This window comes from Ranitomeya variabilis, chromosome 4 (assembly GCF_051348905.1).
Source record: "Ranitomeya variabilis isolate aRanVar5 chromosome 4, aRanVar5.hap1, whole genome shotgun sequence".
Taxonomy (NCBI): domain Eukaryota; kingdom Metazoa; phylum Chordata; class Amphibia; order Anura; family Dendrobatidae; genus Ranitomeya; species Ranitomeya variabilis.
The window spans coordinates 398,693,186-398,716,139 of record NC_135235.1 but is presented as its reverse complement, the minus strand read 5'-3'; the positions used below and the strand labels follow the sequence as shown (position 1 = coordinate 398,716,139).

Sequence of the window (22,954 nt, the reverse complement as noted above, 5' to 3'; positions counted from 1 at the left end):
TCTGGTTGTACAGTCATCCTTACGGTAGTAGATCGGTTCTCCAAGATGGCCCATTTTGTTCCTCTGCCTGGTCTTCCCTTGGCCCCGGAATTGGCGAAGATCTTTATTTCAAATATCTTCAAACTTCATGGTTTTCCTCAAAACATCGTTTCCGACAGAGGAATACAATTTACGTCGCATTTTTGGAGGGCGTTATGCAAGCTCTTGAGGGTGTCTCTTGATTTTTCATCTTTTTATCACCCTCAAACTAATGGTCAAGCTGAGCGAACAAATCAAATTGTGGCTGCCTATCTTCGTCACTTCACTAATGCCCACCAAAATGATTGGGTCAGTCTGTTGCCTTGGGCTGAATTCGCCTATAATAATCACTCCAGTGAGTCCTCAGCAAAGTCTCCTTTTTTCGTTGTGTTTGGTCAGCATCTGAATATGCCCCTTCCAATCTCCTCTACATCTGGAGTACAAGCAGCCGATTCTTTAACTTTGAACTTTTCTTCAATATGGAGGGAGGTTAAAGAAGCACTCAATAAGGCATCTGTTAGGATGAAAAGGCATGCAGACAAGAGGCGCTTAGATTCTTCTCCGTTTTTACCCGGCGACAAGGTCTGGCTCTCCCCATGTTACATTAGACTCAAGATACCTTCTTATAAACTTGGTCCTCGCTACATCGGTCCCTTTGAGATTCTGAGTCGAGTCAACGATGCCGCCTACAAGCTGTGGTTGCCTGCCTCGCTCCGTATTCTCAATACCTTCCATGTGTCTCTGCTCAAACCTGTTATTCTTAACCACTTCCATCCTTCTTCCTGTACCTCTCCTCAGCCTGTTCGTGCCGATGACGTTTTTGAGGTGAGGGATATTCTAGCCATGAAGAGGGTTCGTGGGAGAGAGTTTTTCTTGGTGGATTGGAAGGGTTTTGGTCCGGAGGAGAGATCGTGGGAGCCTCTGGAGAATATCAATGCACCTCGTCTTCTAAACAAATTCCTCACCAGTTTTCGGAGGGGGGATTTTAAGGAGGGGGGTACTGTTACAGCCGCTACTCACCTTCGTCGCTCCGCTCCTGGCGCGCTGTTCCTGCTTCTGCTGTCCCTGGCTGCTCTTCTTCCAGGTCCTGGCGCGCAGTTCTCTCTTCCTCTTCGGCGGTTCTGGCTCCTTCCATCGCTGATCGTCCCTGCTGTCCGGCTTCCGGGAGGTGGTGCGGTCGTTCTCGGCGGGCTCCTCCTCCACGTCCTGCTGCCTGCTCTGCTGGAGGTGTGCAGCGTCTGCGCAGGCTTCTGCAATAGTCGCACACCCCCCAGTCTTGGATCTTCGGTTTCCAGATGTTTTGTTCCGTAGAGCCTTAGCAGCCAATCCTGGTAAGGCCCACAGTATTTCAGGCCACCTCCCCTGCTAGGAGGTGCCTGAGTGTCATTTGCGTTTGCTTTTGCCTCCAGTCCACTTGTGCTAGCTCTGTGTCCTTCACTTTGCTTCACGTTCCTTGTGCTGCTATTTACTCAGCTCCTCTTGTCTCTCTTCCTTTCTACAGTTCCGTCTCTGTTCCAGTTTTCCTCCAAGTTCAACCCTGACGTCCTTTCTCCTGGTCCTGCTGTTGGTTCTACCTGCCTCGCTCCTGCGTTTCTGTTTTTGTTTTCTCTTCCTTGTTCCCTCCTTCTGAGCCGTCCCTCTTGGTATCTGCTACTGTGGATTGGTGATCTCTGGGCAGGGCCGACTCCAGGTTTTTGAGGGCCCCGGGTGAAAGAGTCTCAGTGGGCCCCCCCTTTTAACACATACCACAATTCATGATGCACAGATACAGCAGAGAAATATAGCACAGCCAAGTAGCGTATAACACAGCCCACGTAGTATATAACACAGCCCACGTAGTATATAACACAGCCCACGTAGTATATAGCAGCCACGTAGTATATTGCCCAGCCACGTAGTATATTGCCCAGCCACGTAGTATATTGCCCAGCCACGTAGTATATTGCCCAGCCACGTAGTATATAGCACAGCCACGTAGTATATTGCCCAGCCACGTAGTATATTGAGAGCCACGTAGTATATAGCACAGAGACGTAGTATATAACACTGCCTATGCAGTATATAACACAGGCCATGTAGTATATTGCCCAGCCACGTAATATATACCACAGCCACGTAGTATATAGCACAGTCCACATAGTATATAGCAATGTGGGCACCATATCCCTGTTAAAAAAAAGAATTAAAATAAAAAATAGTTATATACTCACCCTCCATCGGCCCCCGGATCCAGCCCAGGCATTTACCGATGCTCCTCGCTACGCTCCTGTCCCAAGAGTGCATTGCGGTCCTACGAGATGATGACATAGCGGTCTCGCGATACCGCAATGCATGGACCGGTCACCGGAGCGTCGTGAGGAGCGGGAAAGGCCTGGGCTGGATCTGGGGGCCGACGAAGGGTGAGTATATAATGATTTTTTATTTTTTTTATTATTTTTAACATTAGATCTTTTTATTATTGATGCTATTGATAGGCAGCATCAATAGTAAAAAGTTGTTTACACAGGGTTAATAGCAGCGTTAACGGAGTGCGTTACACCGCGGCATAACGCGGTCTGTTACCGCTGCCATTAACCCTGTGTGAGCGCTGACTGGAGGGGAATATGGAGGGGGCACTGACGGCAGGGAAGTATGGAGCGGCCATTTCGCCACCGGACTGTGCCCGTCGCTGATTGGTCGTGGCCGTTTTGCTGTGACCAATCAGCGACTTGGGATTTCCGTGACAGACAGATGGAAGTGACCCTTAGACAATTATATAGTAGATATATATATGTGTGTGTGGACATGTAATGTTACATAACATCTCTAGAAGGTGAGCCTGTTCAGCAGCTATAAATCCTGATGAGCCCCCTCCAGAGAACAGAGAAGGATAAGGCTTCTGTGCCCCATCTGCCCCCTGGCAGGACACCACAGCTCCATTCTGAAGACTGAGGTTTGGAGAAGTAAATGCAGGGAATCCTGAGAGGGGGCTGCTGTGTCCTGTCAGGGGGCAGGTTGGGCTCAGCAGTCTTATGCTTCTCTGCAGGAGGTGAAGGGGGAAGGGGCACTCAGCTCTGCTCTTTTGAAGATACAGACAGGGGTCAGAGTGACTCAGGACATAGCAGCTGCTGTGCTGACTGACGCTGTCAATGAGCACAGTAGCGGACTCAGTGAGGATGGTCAGCTGCAGGGACTGGACTAAAGCCTGTCAGGACACCATCCATACAATTAAACACAGGTGCCTCAGACAACACTCACCAGGGGAGGGGGGGGGACTTCTCTGCTCTGTGACTCACTCCTGACTGTGACTGGAGAATACTGTAGTAAGGCGCTCAGCCGGGATTGGATGCTGGAAAGTCCCGCCCTCCTGTTGCTCAGCACTGGCTTCCTCTCCCAGCTGTCTGTCACAATGACTCCTGCTGCTCCCTCCACACACACAGCGCTCTAGTTTATGAAAATTCTGACCGTGCGCCCCTTACACCAGTGTGTGTGCTATATCCCAGACAGCGTGAGTGGGCCCCCCGTCTCGCCAGGGCCCCGGCACTTGCCCGGGTGCGCCGGGTGCTGATGCCGGCCCTGTCTCTGGGCCTGCGCCTGACAGCCCCTGTATAGGGGTTGGTTAACTCTAGGTCTGCTCGCCCAGGGGTAGGTCCCTTCCACGGTCCAGAGGGTCCACTCTCGATCACGCCTCTGAAAACGTAACAGGAGGTTTGCACAAAGCAACTAGCACTAGATTTAGGTCTAATGATGGTCCTGACTCCTTACTTGTAGGTTTCAATCTGGTGACTGGTCTACCAAATCTAGCCACCCAGGGATGTTCCTCTAGTTGGTAATCTAAAAAGGCGCTAAGAGCGGAGATTCAGTGTTCTAGGTTTAGTCCTTTCTCAAATCCCAGCAGGAGAAACTCTAGAATTTTAGGAATGTCAGGCTGGAAAGACATCCCCATGGATTCTGACATGGGAGCAGAATTTTTTTCCATACCTTAGAGTAAATGATCTTCTTGGATCTTCCTTAGGACTCTTGGGATCAAAGGCAAAGGAGGAAACGCATATAGAAGATTTCCTTTCCATCTCTGAGATAAGGCATCCACCCCATCCGGGTTGTCCTCGGGATCTATGGAGAAGAATCATGTAATTTTCATATTTCTTCGAGACGCAAATAGATCCTCCTCTGGGGTATGCCATCTCTGGGTTAACTGATGAAGTACTACTGTGATTAACTCCCATTCAGAGGACCATACCGTCTTCCTGCTGAGAAAATCCACAACTTTGTTTTGGGAAGTCTTCAAGTGGACTGCAGAAATGGAAATGGAATGATATATTTGCCCAGATAAGGTCTGCAGGAACTGGCCTTTCGGACCTCCCTGATGCCTGATAAAGGAGACAGTTATTATGTTGTATGAAAAGATCTTCACATTTTGATCTCTGAGAATGTTCTGTTATTGCTAGAGAGTCCCTCTCACTGCTCTTAATTCTCTGTAGTTGGATGACCTCCTGCGATCTTCTGGGGACCATGTACCCTGAAGGTATTGATCCTTTACTTCTGCTCCCCAGCCTAGTTGGCTTGCATTGTTAGTAACCCGGATGAATGGGGATAGGATCCATGGTACCCCTTTCTGGAGCTTTATTGGGGACGTCCACCATCACAGGGAGGATTTTAGACTTGTGGATATATTAATTTTCTTGTCTAGTTCAGATGGATGTCTGCTCCAGGTTCACAGAATTGCTTCCTTCAGTCCTATTGAGTGTGCCTTCCTCCTCCGCACACTTGGGTTGCAAGATGTCATCAATCCTAGGATTCTCATAGTGTGCCTGACCGATACTGTTCTCTTCCTCTGAAAGGATCGAATCCTAATTTTGATTTCTTCCCTTTTTATAAGGGGAAGAGAGGATACTGCACTATGCTAGTCACGGAGGACTCCAAAAAATACATTCTGTGTCCAGTTGTAGATTGGACTACTCCCAGTTGATGCACCACTCTAGATTTTTTAGCTTGCAGATAATTTTGGCAAAATTTTAATTGAGAAGATTTGCTGAGTCCACCAAGAGGAGATCATCCAAGTACGGGATGACAATTATCCCTTCACTTCTCAAGAAGCCAGCCACCTCTGTCATTATCTTTATTAAGATACGCGGTACTGAGGACAGGCCAAATGGTAGGCAATGCAACTGGAAATTGTGGATTATTCCATGATTCTCCAGTGCAAATCTCAGGAACAGTTGGCAGACAAGATGACTGGCCGCATGATAATATGCATCTCTTAGATCTAATGTGCACATTACTGAATTCCTCCATATTAACGGAATAGTTACTGTTATCATCTCCATCTTGAAATTTTTGCACCTGACCCACCGATATAGAGGTTTAAAGTCATAGGGAAGTCAGAGACCACCTTAAGGCTATGTGCACACGTCAGGATTTTGTCAGGATTTTTCCTCAGGATTTGTAGCCAAAACCAGGAGTGGAACAATTAGAGGAAAAGTATAATAGAAACATATGCACCACTTCTGCATTTATCACCCACTCCTGGTTTTGGCTACAAAACCTGATGAAAAAGCCTGACAAAATCCTGACAAAATCCTGACGTGTGCACATAGCCTAAGAGATTCTATATATATGTATATATATATATATATATTATATATCAAGAATTGTAACAGGACATGTTAGCTTTCCTATGTCATTCTGACATTTGATTCAAGTTGCTGACTGCGCCCAGGGTTACGTTGACCTAAGATGAATAATACGAATAGCCAGCTTATACAGATAACGGTTGTAAACTTTGTTGGGATAAGGCTAATTACATGGACATTGGTACCTTACATAATTAAACATCTGTTCATATTGCACTTTTAATTAAAAATCACCTGATCAATAATAATGATCTCATTTGTAATAAACAGCTGACATGCGCTTAACAGGATGTAAAACAAGGATGTATACACCCACTCAAAAGAGTACATAAAGGCAAGATCTGATTGAATAAATTTATGGCATTTGATACAGATACACTCCGTCTCTATCCATCACTTGCTCGAGCGATCACAATTTGACAGCCATCCAATATACCTTATGGTCTATTTGAGGCCAACCTTACAAAGGTTTATGATGGTACAGAATTTTCCAGAAGGCTTTTTTATAGAGAAAAGAGAGGAATAATGGCTCTATTCTATTTCTGAGAGGGGTACCGAACTGACTGCTCCGGATTCTAGTAGATCTCTGACATCTGCCCAGAGTCTCTTTAAAGAGGAAGGGGACTGAGACATGGTGAGGTGGTACTATCTTGTAAGCTTCCCCTACGGTCTGTAGAATCCACCACTTTTCTGTGATGGCCTGCCAACCCTCCAGAAAAAAACAAAGCCTCCTCCCGGCCCTCCTGATGTCAGGGTATCTCTAGTGGGCCTGAAGTAAATTGGGTAACTCTACCCTTACCTCCCTTGGGGTAACTCAACCTTCCTATTTTACCCTTCCCCTTCAAATCCTGTCTCTGGGATGGACGAGGTCTGGGAAAGGAATTATACCTCCTGATTTTTTCCTCTGGAAAACTTTCCTTGCTATCAGAGGCCCTCTCTAGAATTTAGTCTAAGATGGGCCTGAAGACATGTACACATGAAAATGGGATAGAACAGTTTATTTTTAGAGTGGATATCCCCTGACCATGTTTTCAGCCAGATAGCTCACCTCGCTGAGTTAGACAAAACATTACTTCTGGCTGCAAACCTCACAGATTCTGCTGAAACGTCCGCCATGAACTGTGACGCTGTTTTTAAAATAAGAAGTGATTCTAAAACCACTACTCTGGGAGTTTAAATTTTAATTGGGCTGTAAGCTCATCTATCCACAGGCACATGGACCTAGCTACCGAGGTGGCGGCTATGTTGGCCCAAATGATGGCGGCTGATGCCTCCCAGCTCCTCCTTAGCACCCCTCAGCCTTTCTATCCATGGTGTCTTGGAGACATAAAGAATAATCAAAGGGTATTGAGGTTTTCTTAGCCACTCTGGCTATAGGAATGTCATTTTTTAGGATTTCTTCACAAACTTTGACTTCCTTTGGCTCAGAGCCTAAAAATCCCTGGGAATGAAGAGCCTTGACTCCTTATCTTACTATTCATCCATAATCATTTGTTTTATGTGTTTGTTGACTGAAAACACTACTTCTTTGGGTCCTCAGTCCTCCAAACATCTCATCCTGTACTGAGTGTGGCAACCAAGTATCTTCAATCTTAATGGTACTCTGCACCGCTCGTAACAAATCGTCAGTATTTTCGGACAATAAAAAGTATTTCTTTCTCTCTTCTGAGGGAGCCTGGGAGGATCTTCTTCGCCTGCTAGGTTTTGATCAGAGTAATATGAATACACTTCTTCCTCTGACAATTCTTTCGTCTCCCATCTAGCTTTGTTATGACAGGATGTACTCTGAACCATCTGAGGTTGCATGAGCCCAGAGACTGTGCTCTGATCATAGACCACATATCGGCCATACATGAGGATTTTTTCTCTTTAAGGATTGTCATTATACAATCCACACAGTTGTTCCTTGTGTTTCTGGCAATTTAGCATTACATGGCGGACATCTCCTCGGTTTCTTTGGAGAGGAGGAACTGGATCCTAAGGGATCCTATGTCCTAGATGTAAGAGACAGGAGACCTATACTTTAAAAAAAAAACCTCCAAGCCTCTAATAAGAAAGAGGTTTCGTGGGGCCAGGTTGCAGCCCCCAGCTGTCAGTTTTGCCTGTCTGGTTCTCAAAAATACAGGTGAACCCACACCGTTTTGCTTTTTAATTATTTAAAGCACAGGCGGATGAATACTCCCATTAGCTGCCGCCTGCTCTCGCGGTTAATAGCGGCAGCAGGTGTAGGCTGATGGGAGCAGTAGTCCCATAAGATGACGCCAGTGACTGGAGGTAAAGTTTTTACCTCTGAACACAACTGCAGGCTTACGTTGTCTTATGACAGCATGGGAACCGTGGCTGTCTGACTGGCAGTAATGATTTTACCGCTGGTCAGAAGCAGTGATTGCCACGCTGTCATGCACATGTATGGGTTTGATTGTTCTCCCTACAAACTGTTTGTCACAGGGGCATTGTATTAGATAGATAACAAAGCTAGATTGACATGTTAAAAAGCTTTTTATTGGGAATATTTCATTACTTCTTGAGGACACGAAGGAGGAAGTTTTGTGCATAATAGACCATCAACAGAGGCATCTTTTAATTACATTTGAAGACACTGTGAATAGGTTCCCAATAATTGATCCCATTATTGTTTGAATTTGTACGTATTCGACTAGGTGCTATAATATTCCTGATTGTCGATGCCCTCCGGAATGTAACACTAGGATTTCTTGGCAGATAAGAACCAAGGATCGGGTCATCTAATATTATATTTTAGAATATTGTGTATTTCATTTATTGCTGAACTTTTAAAGGTTGTAAAGACTCAGAGGTTAAATTCATGTTTCTTCTCAGGAGGTACAGATGCCTTATGCAACATACGGTCCTGACTAATGCTTTGTAGCATTAAATACTGCTTTTATTAGTTTCCACAGGTATTCTTGCTCAACAAACCAATTTTGTAAAGTGTTAGCTTGGGATAGGAAATCAGAATCAGGAGGTACAATTTTTATGATTTTATGATTCTTTTAAATTGGTTAACAGGTATGTTTTTTAACCATTTATAGTATAGGCTAGTTTTATAGTGTATGTAGCTGTTTGAATCTACTTTCTTGAAAAAAGTCTTGTAGTGGATATGCTGGTCAGTATGGAAAAATGGTGATGTCCAGAAAATCAATAGTATTGGTGTTAAAGATTGAAGAGAACAAAAACCCCATTTGTTTTGATCAAGCCCCTCAATGAATTCTCCCATGTTATGGGATGTATTGTCCCAAATAAGAAACAGGGCATTGATAAAATGTTTGTAAATCACAAGATTTTTGCCTAAAGAGTTATGATGTATAAACACTTGTTCAAATAGACCCATAAACAGATTTGCATAGGTAGGCACTACCCTCGATCCCATTGTAGTCCCCTATTTCTGGTGCTAAAAATTTCCAAGAAAACTAAAATAATTGCTCTTTAAAGCAAAAGCTAGTCCCTGCATAATGAAATATATTTTTTATAGTCTAGGATCACTATGCACACATTTTTCAAAACAAAGAAGACCAATGTCATGTTCAATGTTAGAATACAGGGCTGATACATCCATTGTTATAAAGAGATCACGAAGTGGGCCAATTAATTCCGTGAAGTCCCTAATGTAACTTAGATCAATTACATACATGTGGCTTCATGATTTTGTCTACATAGGCAGACAAATTACTTGTTAAGGACACAATACCCAAGATGATCGGATGGCCAGGAGGATTCACAAGATCTTTGTGAATCTTAGGGTACCCTCACACAGTGCCATTTTCATCGCTACGACGGCACGATTCGTGACGTTGCAGCGTCGTATACTGCGGTCACACGTTGCAATACACGGCGCTGGAGCGATAATTTCATGACGTATTTGCGATGTAGAAGCCATTGGTTACTGTGCGCACATCGTATACAACCTGTGTCACACAATGCAATCATGCCGCCACAGCGGGACACTAGACGACGAAAGAAAGTTTCAAACGATCTGCTACGACGTACGATTCTCAGCGGGGATCCGGATCGCAGTAGCGTGTCAGACACAACGATATCGTAAATGCATCGCTGGAACGTCACGAATCGTGCCGTTGTAGCGATCAAAATTGCACTGTGTGACGGTACCCTTAGGCAATCTTAGGTAGTAAAATGGGGTTGTAGGGCATCTGTTCTCAAAGACTCAAAGACTTCTTTTCTTTCTTATTCACAATATTCATTGTTATTCACTTCTCAATTAGAGAATTTTATTGACTGGTTATATGGGGAAAGGGGTCAGTTGTTATCTTTTGGAAATATAAAGGATAGGACAAGATTCTGCTCTCTTCCTAACCTTTATCCGCTGATCTGATAATATTGTCTGTATTATTAAGGACAGATCATAAGGCTGCTTTCTCTTGGGAAGTCAAATTTTTTGTTTGATTTTTTAGTGTAAGGGATGGCTTAAATTTATTTCGTACCAGATCATAAAATATACTGATGTACTGCCATTTACTATACTAGAAGGGTAAAAAGAAGATTTTGTGTTGAGATCCACATGTAAATAATTATCAGCTAAATCCCAAGTGTTAAAGGGTAATTCTTTTTTACTATTTACAAGGAAATGCCTTTTTAGTGTTATTTTTCTAATAAAAGCATGGAAATCCAAAAATAAATGAACGTCTTTGGTTTTATAAGTTGGACAAAATTATAGACCTTTGGAGCCGTCTCATCCTTAGTAAGGTGATGGATAGATGGGTTAAAAATCTGTTTAGATTTTGTTTGTAGCCTTAGTTCAGAATCAGGGTGATCCTGTTTTTCCCTTTTTGCTGTGATTTGCCAGCTCTGCACCCTCTGTGGAGCTTTTTTTTCCTGGCTTTAGTGGATAAAAATTTGTTATTAATAAACTCGTAGACAAATAAACCTACATTTTCATCCTTACTACTGGTTTGTCAAGACTCCAGCAAGCGGAGAACAACTTCCTTTCTATTTCTGACATATCCCCAGGAAGCTGCAGCATCTTTATTCCAACCCTATTAGGTGAGCAGTTCTAATACTTCTGTACCAGTTGTTTACATTAGATAAGATCCTATTGTGCTTTTGCATTTTTTCATAACAATACATTTATACATTTTTCTCTTCTCTGTGTTTTTTTAAGGGGTTGGGATGCAATTCGTACTTTTACTATGAGTTCTATGTAAGCCATGGTCTCAAATCGGATGGAAGAAAGCATAACTTGACAATCCATTTAGGATGCTGTAAAAACAGTGTACATGATTCATATTATATGGATACTAATTGCTTTTTAATGGCTAATAAATAATCAATGGTAATTGTATACATGTTTTAATAATCATTTAGTGCTCTAAATAGTTTTCTCATTCTCTTGTAGACACGTGGCTTTGACTATAACTTGTATTTTTTTCTTGCACATGTCAATAAAATGATATAAAAAGAAAATGTCTACTAACATGCGTGAGTTCTCTGATGCCTAATAACACTTGATTTCTCTGTAAAACATTTTCCACATTCTGAACATGAAAATGGCTTCTCCTTTGTGTGACTTCTCTGATGCCTAACAAGATTGATTTTCTGACTAAAACATTTCCCACAATTTGAACATGAAAATGGTTTCTCTCCTGTGTGAATTCTCAGATGTCTAGCAAAGTCTGATTTTTCATTAAAACTTTTTCCACACTCTGAGCATGAAAATGTCTTCACCCCAGTGTGAATTCTCCAATGTCTAACAAGATCTGATTTCTTGTTAAAGTATTTCCCACACTCTAAACATGAAAATGTCTTCTCCCCTGTGTGAGTTCTCTGATGTGTAACAAGACTGTACTTCTCTTTAAAAGATTTTGCACATTCTAAACATGAAAATGGCTTCTCCCCTGTGTGAATTCTCTGATGTGTAACAAGATTAGTTTTCCAGTTAAAACATTTTCCACATTCTGAGCATGAAAATGGCTTCTCCCCAGTGTGAGTTCTCTGATGTATAACAAGATGTGATTTCTCATTAAAACATTTTCCACATTCTGAACATGAAAATGGCTTTTCTCCTGTGTGAATCTTCTGATGCCTAACAAGGTTGTAATTCTCACTAAAACATTTCCCACATTCTGAACATGAAAATGGCTTCTCAACTGTGTGACTTCTTCTCTGATGTGTAACAAGATGTGATTTCTCTGTAAAACATTTTCCACATTCTGAACATGAAAATGGCTTCTTCCCTGTGTGGATCCTTTGATGTGTAACTAGATTTGATTTTGATTTAAAATATTTCCCACATTCTGTGCATGAAAATGGCTTATCTCCTGTGTGAATTCTCTGATGTGTAACAAGTTTGGATTTCTTGCTATAACATTTCCCACATTTTGAGCATTCAAATGGCTTCTCCCCTGTGTGAATTCTCTGATGTGTAACAAGATATGATTTCTCTGTAAAAGATTTCGTACATTCTGAACATGAAAATGGCTTCTCCCCTGTGTGACTTCTCTGGTGTGTAACAAGATGTGATTTCTCTGTAAAACATTTCCCACATTCTGAACATGAAAATGGCTTCTCCCCTGTGTGACTTTTCTGATGTCTAACAAGATTTGATTTCTGATTAAAACATTCCCCGCATTTTGAACATAAAAATGGCTTCTCCCCTGTGTGACTTCTCTGATGTCTAACAAGATTTGATTTCTGACTAAAACATTTTCCACATTCTAAACATGACAATGTTTTCCCCGTTTTGTCAGATAGTTCATGTTCATCAGCCCTTCTTTGACATTTGTTTTGCATTTTGTTCTTTGAAGTAAAAGATAAGACCTGTTGAAAAAGGTCAGAGGATAGTTCTTTACTGTGAAGGGCTGGAGGTGCCTTTGGGATAAAGGCATGTTCTTCAAATGTATCTGATGTTACATCAAGCTCATCTTCTGTAAAACCTGAAAATATTAGATGTCCATCTGAGCTCCTGGTACATTCATCTGTCAAAAATAAAATTTATTTTATAATCTTTTAATAACGCTGCCTTGAAATATTAACATTAATATTATTATATATTTTAGAACATTTCCATATAAAATGTTATGCATTTCAATTATCAACTAAGAAACTAGACGATAAATTAGGTACTGTAAGGTTTCTCTTACTGAGAGTGTTGGGGGACACTCGCTTAGCCGCGATATTTAAGCACACAGCATGGGTTTTTATATCAAAACAGTCCATACGGTTTATTAAGCCACATAAACCGGGTTTTAAACACAGTTCATTACATAGAACAGAACAGGCACCAACAGTCTCTTTGGTACCTGACGGGAGCTCCTGCTCCACCTTGCCGACTCTTCCAACAGCCTTTGGGTAAGCTGCCTAACGGGGATCACCAACTCGCCTGGTCAATACACAGTAGTCAGTCCAGACCTCACCGAAGGACTCCAGCTTCCCCACACTCTGTTAACCCTCTTCCGGGTAAGCTGCCTAACGGGGATCACCAACTCGCCTGTCCGGCACACAGTAGCCAGTCCAGACCTCACCGAAGGACTCCAGCTTCCCACACAGTAACAGACACCGGCCCCGCAGATCCTGGTGCTCACCTCGTACCCACAGGTCCTGGACCCCGTCCTCCACCTGTTAGCTTAGGTCCTGGACCCCGTCCTCCACCTATCAGCTTAGGCCCTGGACCCCGTCCTCCACCTGTCACAACAGGTCCTGGACCCCGTCCTCCGCCTGTCAGCTTAGGTCCTGGACCCCGTCCTCCACCTATCAGCTTAGGTCCTGGACCCCGTCCTCCACCCGTTACCTTAGGTTACCAGGATCACGCCGGTGGCCTAGTCCATGTTCTCAGGTGCTTGTAGGACCCTGGTCATTCCCAGGCCAATCCAGCACCTTCACCTCGTTCTCTGGTGCTTGCAGGACCCTAGTCGTTCCTAGGACAATCCAGCAGCATTCAGGACCCTAGTCATTCCTAGGACAGTCCAGCATCTTCGGGACCCTAGTCATTCCTAGGACAGTCCCCGGGACCCTAGTCATTCCTAGGACGGTCCCACCGGTCAGCGTTGTTCGGGACCCTAGTCATTCCTAGGACAATCCCCGGGACCCTAGTCATTCCTAGGACAATCCCCCCGGCCAGGTCCATACACAGGAACCACACAGGTTTCACACAGGACCTGCCGGACACGCCTCCCATGTGACCCACATCCTGGTCACATTATATACCTGAAACCACACCCCTGGATGTGTGTGTGGATGTGTGGCTAGTCTGACCCTCCCGTCTCTCATGACTAGCCTAGTAAGTCACCCAAACTTAACTATACACATTGCAACAAAACTCTTGAGGGACTACAGGTCCCAGCATAACCACAATACATCTGACTTACTACGCAGACTCCTTCCGCGACACACATCGGCCATTCATAACACTGCCGATTACAGGTACACCATGAATATCACCACAACAGATACGCTTCCATGCATATCTCCCAGAGCGCACAGAGCGCCCCCTAACTGCCACAGGGGTCACTACACCATCACATATATCACATATCCTCCCCCTCTGTTCACACCCGTAGGGTTGAACACCTGACAAACACCTGGACTCTCGAGACAGGTCACACACACTCTCTTGTCCCACCAGACGAGAAGACTGTCTCAAACGGTTTTGAGCAACACTCATAATCATACTCGTACCCTTGTTGGGTTACCCCGCGCCCAGCGGTCAACACGTAGGCCTTGAGTTTAGCCCTTAAATCACAGTCTGTCTGTGTCACCAACCCTTAGTCACTACATTTTCTCTACCAGGTCTCCCACCTAGGTCACTCAACACTGAGTTAACTGAGGAGTTACTGCCTCTAACTCTTCTTTGGCGATCAGCCATTCCACCAGGCCCAGGCGATTTTGAGCTTCCCTGGCCTGCTCCAAACGTCGAGTTGCTTCATTATCCCTTAACAGGATCATCTGTTTCATGCAGAAGCACCATAGACGCATATTCTTCAGGACCGGTCCTCGCTTCACTGTGACTTCCTTAGTCGACAGTACCACCAACTGTTTCATCTCTAGTGCCCAATGCACACCATACGCTTTTACTGACTTTTCAAAGGCTTCATGCACACCCTCACCGGTACATGCATCTTGCGCCTCTTCGGGTACATCTATCACACACTTGAAGAGGGGATCCTCACTTTCTTCAGGAACGGACGGCCCGTGTTTTGCCATTGTCCTTTCCAACAAGACACCTGCCCCAACCGGGTGACTCTCTTGTTCGGCTCTTAACGCCCACTCTTCTTCAGCTTTACCCTCTTCCAGACCCCTGGTCAAAATGGGCATTAGCAGATGTGAGTCTTCGACCAGCATCTTCTTCTCTTGTAGACGACCCCTTAATGCTTCTCTGAGCCCTTTCACATCTTCTTTTAAGGCTTGACTCTCACCTTGCCAGGTTAACAGGTGACTTCTGAGCTCCGAGACTTCCTTCTCCAGCTCATTCACCCTGTGCTCAGCCTCTTGTCTCAGGAGTTCAGCATATTCTTTCACTGTCTCTTTCTTACTGGCATCACCGTCTGAATGGGAGTCCCCACCAACCGTCAGCCCGGCACCTGCCTTTGTTACTGGCCATGACTGGTCACAGTCACCCGTAGAGTCTGTGTCACACCCCACAGTACGTTGACCCCGCAAGTCACTCTCTGTCTGGGTGTCAGTTCCACTTGTCTTATCCAACAGACCACTACCAGTCATATTGTGGCACCCTTCAAGTGACGTCAGGTCAGTTAGTTGGGCAATCGCACCTTTTCCCTTGGTCAGGCCTACATTAGGACTGTCACCTCTAGGGGGCGCACTCTCAACATTACTAACTGACATCCAAATTATACCCACAAACACGTCACCCTTTTCCCACAGTGCTGCCAAATCTTGTCCTATTACCATAGGATACGGCAAGATCGGATCTACAGCCACTTCACGGTATGTGGAAACTTCCGGTGCGACAATATATATAGTGGCTACCAGGAGACATTCAGCGTCCCCAGGTGACAGAAAGTCTCCTAGACGGGTTCTCAGCACGGACGCTTCTCTCCCCGGGTTTATCAATCACCGCACACACTTTCCATCCAGCCAAAAAGTACACAGACGTGGCTCCTCACTGATTGCCACCCCTTTTTTGGCTCCACCCCCTTCTTGGGTAAGTGCTTCGCTTTTTGACACCACCCCGGTTCGGGATTCAGCCCCCCTTCGGGATTCCACCCCTTTTTGGGCCATTACCCTTATTCGGGTTACCGCCCCTTTTTGGGACTCCGCCCCCTTTTGGGCAACTATCTCCATTTGGGTTCCTGCTCACTATTAGGGATACTCCCCTCCCTGGGATACACCCCGTGAACTTTCCCACGGCACTCAGGCCCCAGTACACACAGTACACCCCAACGTCTCTGGGCTTGTACTGGCCCTTTAAGAGTCTGCACAAAAAGAGAAAAAATTTTTATTTTTTTTCTCTATGTCACTTTTCACCAGCTCTTGCTGGTACCGCCACAGCTCCCGCTGCAGTCACACACAACCGGCACCTCCAGGTGCTGCTAGCCACAAGTCACTGTAGCTCCGCCTGCTGTGGAACCTCTCGCTGCAACCATGGCTACTCTCCACACGGCTCTGCACGGCTCCACCGCTGCCGCTTGTCACCTTCGTAACCCCGCCGAGTTACAGCTAGGCGCTTGTCACCTTCGTGGCTCTGCCACAGCAATTAACTCCACGTGCTAGCGGGATCGTTGCCAAAATTCTCCACCAATTGTAAGGTTTCTCTTACTGAGAGTGTTGGGGGACACTCGCTTAGCCGCGATATTTAAGCACACAGCATGGGTTTTTATATCAAAACAGTCCATACGGTTTATTAAGCCACATAAACCGGGTTTTAAACACAGTTCATTACATAGAACAGAACAGGCACCAACAGTCTCTTTGGTACCTGACGGGAGCTCCTGCTCCACCTTGCCGACTCTTCCAACAGCCTTTGGGTAAGCTGCCTAACGGGGATCACCAACTCGCCTGGTCAATACACAGTAGTCAGTCCAGACCTCACCGAAGGACTCCAGCTTCCCCACACTCTGTTAACCCTCTTCCGGGTAAGCTGCCTAACGGGGATCACCAACTCGCCTGTCCGGCACACAGTAGCCAGTCCAGACCTCACCGAAGGACTCCAGCTTCCCACACAGTAACAGACACCGGCCCCGCAGATCCTGGTGCTCACCTCGTACCCACAGGTCCTGGACCCCGTCCTCCACCTGTTAGCTTAGGTCCTGGACCCCGTCCTCCACCTATCAGCTTAGGCCCTGGACCCCGTCCTCCACCTGTCACAACAGGTCCTGGACCCCGTCCTCCGCCTGTCAGCTTAGGTCCTGGACCCCGTCCTCCACCTATCAGCTTAGGTCCTGGACCCCGTCCTCCACCCGTTACCTTAGGTTACCAGGATCACGCCGGTGGCCTAGTCCATGTTCTCAGGTGCTTGTAGGACCCTGGTCATTCCCAGGCCAATCCAGCACCTTCACCTCGTTCTCTGGTGCTTGCAGGACCGTAGTCGTTCCTAGGACAATCCAGCAGCATTCAGGACCCTAGTCATTCCTAGGACAGTCCAGCATCTTCGGGACCCTAGTCATTCCTAGGACAGTCCCCGGGACCCTAGTCATTCCTAGGACGGTCCCACCGGTCAGCGTTGTTCGGGACCCTAGTCATTCCTAGGACAATCCCCGGGACCCTAGTCATTCCTAGGACAATCCCCCCGGCCAGGTCCATACACAGGAACCACACAGGTTTCACACAGGACCTGCCGGACACGCCTCCCATGTGACCCACATCCTGGTCACATTATATACCTGAAACCACACCCCTGGATGTGTGTGTGGATGTGTGGCTAGTCTGACCCTCCCGTCTCTCATGACTAGCCTAGTAAGTCACCCAAACTTAACTATACACATTGCAACAAAACTCTTGAGGGACTACAGGTCCCAGCATAACCACAATACATCTGACTTACTACGCAGACTCCTTCCGCGACACACATCGGCCATTCATAACACTGCCGATTACAGGTACACCATGAATATCACCACAACAGATACGCTTCCATGCATATCTCCCAGAGCGCACAGAGCGCCCCCTAACTGCCACAGGGGTCACTACACCATCACATATATCACAGTACTAAAAGATTATGATGCTAGGCCACCAGGTTGAATTTCACTTTTCTGTTGAATCCATGCTATTCGTACGTTCATGTTTCACCATGCACCAACAGTTACATGTTCAGTGGAAATTCATAAAGGTATCTGAAAGTCGGTTCTACTAGGTGGTACAGTAGTGTTCAATTTAATAGCAGTCCAATATCACTAACCAGATTAATCACTGTTTTTGTTATAAATTATATTACCCCATGTAAAACAATTTACCAGTTCCTGCAGTAGATTCTAAGAAAACCAACAGACTCAGCATTCATGATCTGCATGTTTTTTTGAGTATGTGTATGTTAGGTGTCGAGTTCCCGCCGCTGCACAGGGGGAATCTCGAACCATGTCATCTGTGGTCTCCCATCCTTCTCCGGCTGCAGTGGAGTCTGCTCAGCAGAGATGTCGGTCCCAGCGTCTGGCTCAAGCTGATGCTCTGCATCTGGTTACAACTTCCTTTACAGGTTCAGCCTTTGTAACCAGCATTGATCAGGGGTGAGCAGACGTTCCAGGGACTAAGTCCTGGTTTTCGTCTACGGAGCATGCCCGTGGGACCACCTCTCAGGCCCGTGGGACGACCTCTAATTGGAGGTCAGAGGTCACATGCTCAGGTCCTGTAGCAGCTCCGATTGGACCACCAGGAAGGTCCCAGAAGGCTACAGATATAAAAGGTTTGCATGGCTGCTTGGCCATGCGCTAGTATAAACCTGACTAGGTGTGTGAGTGCTGAGTGTTTGAGACTGGTGAAAGTTCCTTAATGATCCCCATCCCTCTTGTTATTTGGCTATTAGGGTGAGTGGAGCAAACAGTCAGCGCCATATCTAGGCAGCACAGCCGCGTTTATACCTCCGGTCAGCGTAGGGTGAGAATTCCCGCTTGGACTCGGCATCTGACTCAGGGCATCCTCAGGCGTGGGCTCAAAAGCCACCGAGGGTCACAGCGAGTCCAATCACCAGTATAGTGGGGGTGAAGCATAGGGATCCCACTAGCGTCTACCAGCTGCACCCTGTGACTGTGAAGCAACAGAGTTCACTTCCATTCACACTGGGTGAAGTCTAACCCTTGTGTGAGCAAGTGTTCATCCGCCATCTTGTTCCACCATTACTTAGCAGCAGGTTCTATCTCTGCACGGTGGACCCTGGGCTGCGAACGCACCTCATATCTCCCTTTATATTATTTGGTGCGCTCCGCCAGTCCTAACAGTGTATTAGAATATTTAATCGAAAATGGGTGTGTTCAAAATAATAGCAGTGTGGAGTTCAATTAGTGAGGTCAATAACTCTGTGAAGAAACAGATGTGAATCGGGTGGCCCTTATTTAAGGGTGAAGCCAGGACATGTTGTACCTGCATTTCTCCTTTAAAGCCTGAGAAATATGGGTCGTTTGAGTATTTGTTCAGAAGAACAGCGTACTTTGATTAAAAAGTTGATTTGAGAGGGTAAAACTTATAAAAAAGTGCAGACAATGATAGGCTGTTCAGATAAAATGATCTCCGATGCTTTAAAATGGAAAGCCAAACCACAGAGACGTGGAAGAAAACAGAAGACTACCATTCAAATGGATGCAAGAATAGCCAGAATGTCAGACTCAGACAATGATCAGCTCCAAGATGATCAAATACAGTCTCAAGTTACCTGTGAGTACTGACAGCTAGAAGACGCTCGTGTGAAGCTAATCTCCTAGTAAAAAGTTGTCATGGGTCTGTCAGAGACCGCAGACAGTCGTACTGCATCTAGCTGCAGAAGGTCTCAGCGGTTGGCTTTGCAGACTCTTTCATAGTCCTTCTGACTTTAGGACCCAGTGGCAACTTTCCCCAGCTCGAATTGACACAACTGGACCGGGGAGTTTATAGACTCCCAGCTTGCTGCTGGAAGTTGCCGGTGATGTTTCCGTTTGCCACTGTTGTGGCTTGGAGCTAAAGCAGTCGTCTATTTTCCTCTTTGGAGTTTGGAGGACATCTGTGTTTCTGAGTCCACTCAAAGCTAAGTGTTCTCTTTGTTTGTCTGTGCCATCTGTATTTAGTTACAGCAGGGATCAAACAGTGCTCACCCCATCCTTCCCTAAGCAGGGCTTATTGCTAGGGTCAGGCAGGGTTTAGGCATCCTGCTCAGCGATAGGCACGGAACTAATATAGAGACGCTTAGCGCAGAAAAGGTAACGTTAGATCTGCCCAGGGGTATTCACTCCCCTAGTGTTGGGCTCCCTTCCCCTCATCCCTTTGTGTTGCACTTAAGTCTTCCCTACATTGTGCGTGACAGAGGTCACCACAAAATTCAACAATTAAAAAAAAGGTGTTTTTCACTATTGTATAATCCTATTTATAAAGAGACCTAGTTTAAAAGTTCTGGACATCTTTGTGCACCAAAACAAGTAATCACATAAGTGGTTAAGTTTCTGTAGGTAATGAAGTTGATTTTGCAGTGATTATAAAACGTCTTCACACCCATGTTAAAATGCCAAGTTTTTCTCATGTAAAAAATCATACCAAGAAGAATAATTTCAGAACTGTTTTCATTTTTAATGTCACCCATAATCTGTAATAATTCAATTGAAAAAATTAACTGAAATATTTTTGGGTGGAAGAAAAAAAAAAAACAAACTAAAATACTGTTTTTGCATAAATATTCACAAAATTAAACTAATACTTTTTGAAGTACATCTGGAATTTATGGCAGCATTCGGTATTTTTGTGTAGCAGTCTATAATCATGGCACATCTATAAATGGCAATTTTTGGCCACTCTTCCTTGCAGTAGAGGTCCTAATCTGCCAGATTGCAAGGGTATCTCCACTGTGAAGCCCTGTTCAGATCACCGATAGATTTTCAATTGGTCTGGACTGGACTCTGGCTGGTTTATTTGAAAACTCTGATCTTCTTCTGTCTAAGCCATTCTGTGATATTTGGAGGTATGCTTAGGGTTGAGTCAAACATAACTTTTGGGATTATGGAAAAAACATGAACTCTGGTTTCATCAGAACATAATATGTGTTTCCACATGCTTTTGGCAAAATATAGCCAGGCTTGGATGTTTTTCTTTGTCTCACCAGCCTACCTCACACAGTCTCCCCTGGCATTGTGTTCCTGTGCAGGCATACTTCTCTGCCCTGTTGAGGGCAGGACAGAAAAGTACGCCTGTGCAGGAGTGGTATTCCAATGTTTTTCAAATCTTTTTAAATGTGCTGGATCCATTTTTCCATTTTTTGGTCCAAGTGTCACTTTTTATAAGCCATTTGTCATGCTTTTTTTTCTAATATACAGGTCCTTCTCAAAAAATTAGCATATAGTGTTAAATGTCATTATTTACCATAATGTAATGATTACAATTAAACTTTCATATATTATAGATTCATGATCCACCAACTGAAATTTGTCAGGTCTTTTATTGTTTTAATACTGATGATTTTGGCATACAACTCCTGATAACCCAAAAAACCTGTCTCAATAAATTAGCATATCAAGAAAAGGTTCTCTAAATGACCTATTACCCTAATCTTCTGAATCAACTAATTAACTCTAAACACATGCAAAAGATACCTGAGGCTTTTAAAAACTCCCTGCCTGGTTCATTACTCAAAACCCCCATCATGGGTAAGACTAGCGACCTGACACATGTCAAGAAGGCCATCATTGACACCCTCAAGCAAGAGGGTAAGACCCAGAAAGAAATTTCTCAACAAATAGGCTGTTCCCAGAGTGCTGTATCAAGGCACCTCAATGGTAAGTCTGTTGGAAGGAAACAATGTGGCAGAAAATGCTGTACAACGAGAAGAGGTGACCGGACCCTGAGGAAGATTGTGGAGAAGGACCGATTCCAGACCTTGGGGAACCTGAGGAAGCAGTGGACTGAGTCTGGTGTGGAAACATCCAGAGCCACCGTGCACAGGCATGTGCAGGAAATGGGCTACAGGTGCCGCATTCCCCAGGTAAAGCCACTTTTGAACCATAAACAGCGGCAGAAGCGCCTGACCTGGGCTACAGAGAAGCAGCACTGGACTGTTGCTAAGTGGTCCCAAGTACTTTTTTCTGCTGAAAGCAAATTTTGCATGTCATTCGGAAATCAAGGTGCCAGAGTCTGGAGGAAGACTGGGGAGAAGGAAATGCCAAAATGCCAAAATGTCAGCTGCTGGTGTTGGTCCACTGTGTTTCATCAAGGGCAGGGTCAATGCAGCTAGCTATCAGGAGATTTTGGAGCACTTCATGCTTCCATCGGCTGAAATGCTTTATGGAGATGAAGATTTCATTTTTCAGCACGACCTGGCACCTGCTCACAGTGCCAAAACCACTGGTAAATGGTTTACTGACCATGGTATTACTGTGCTTAATTGGCCTGCCAACTCTCCTGACCTGAACCCCATAGAGAATCTGTGGGATATTGTGAAGAGAAAGTTGAGAGACGCAAGACCCAACACTCTGGATGAGCTTAAGGCCGCTATTGAAGCATCCTGGGCCTCCATAACATCTCAGCAGTGTCACAGGCTGATTGCCTCCATGCCACGCCGCATTGAAGCAGTCATTTCTGCCAAAGGATTCCCGACCAAGTATTGAGTGCATAACTGAACATTATTATTTGATGGTTTTTTTGTTTGGTATTAAAAAACACTTTTATTTGATTGGTCGGGTGAAATATGCTAATTTATTGAGACAGGTTTTTTGGGTTATCAGGAGTTGTATGCCAAAATCATCAGTATTAAAACAATAAAAGACCTGACAAATTTCAGTTGGTGGATAATGAATCTATAATATATGAAAGTTTAATTGTAATCATTACATTATGGTAAATAATGACATTTAACACTATATGCAAATTTTTTGAGAAGGACCTGTACCTATGGATGAAATTCGAACATATTTTTTTTTTGATGGCCAGCTTTTTGCGTTTGGGAGTTTAATTAGTCTGTTCCAATTTGTGAACAGACAGCAATTTACATCCAAAACTAATCTGTTGCATAACTGATCTAAATGGAAACAGAGTGGACCCATTGATTATCATGAGGTACATCTAGGTTCTGCTAGAGTCCTTTTTTTTAGAATGGAGAAAAAAGTTCTACATGATTCATGTTTTTACAGCTCTATAACTTACAAGAATGCTATTGCGAAAGAATAAGCGCAATTGAGCCATTAATATATCAGCATGTTATACTTGAAAAGAAGAATATGTGGGGTAGTAAG

The 22,954-nt window shown here is 44.7% G+C and overlaps 1 protein-coding gene across 2 annotated transcripts in view; it reads right to left on the bottom strand.

Moving 5' to 3' along the window:
• Positions 1-10,913: 10,913 nt before the first annotated feature.
• The window catches only part of LOC143764887 (uncharacterized), a 53,621-nt gene continuing 41,580 nt past the window's right edge, over positions 10,914-22,954 (bottom strand). For both annotated transcript variants that reach the window (XM_077250961.1, XM_077250962.1), the window contains one exon: positions 10,914-12,577. In XM_077250961.1, coding sequence (XP_077107076.1) covers positions 11,073-12,577 — 1,505 coding nt within the window. In that variant the 3' untranslated portion in view covers positions 10,914-11,072. The remainder of the gene's footprint in view (positions 12,578-22,954) is intronic.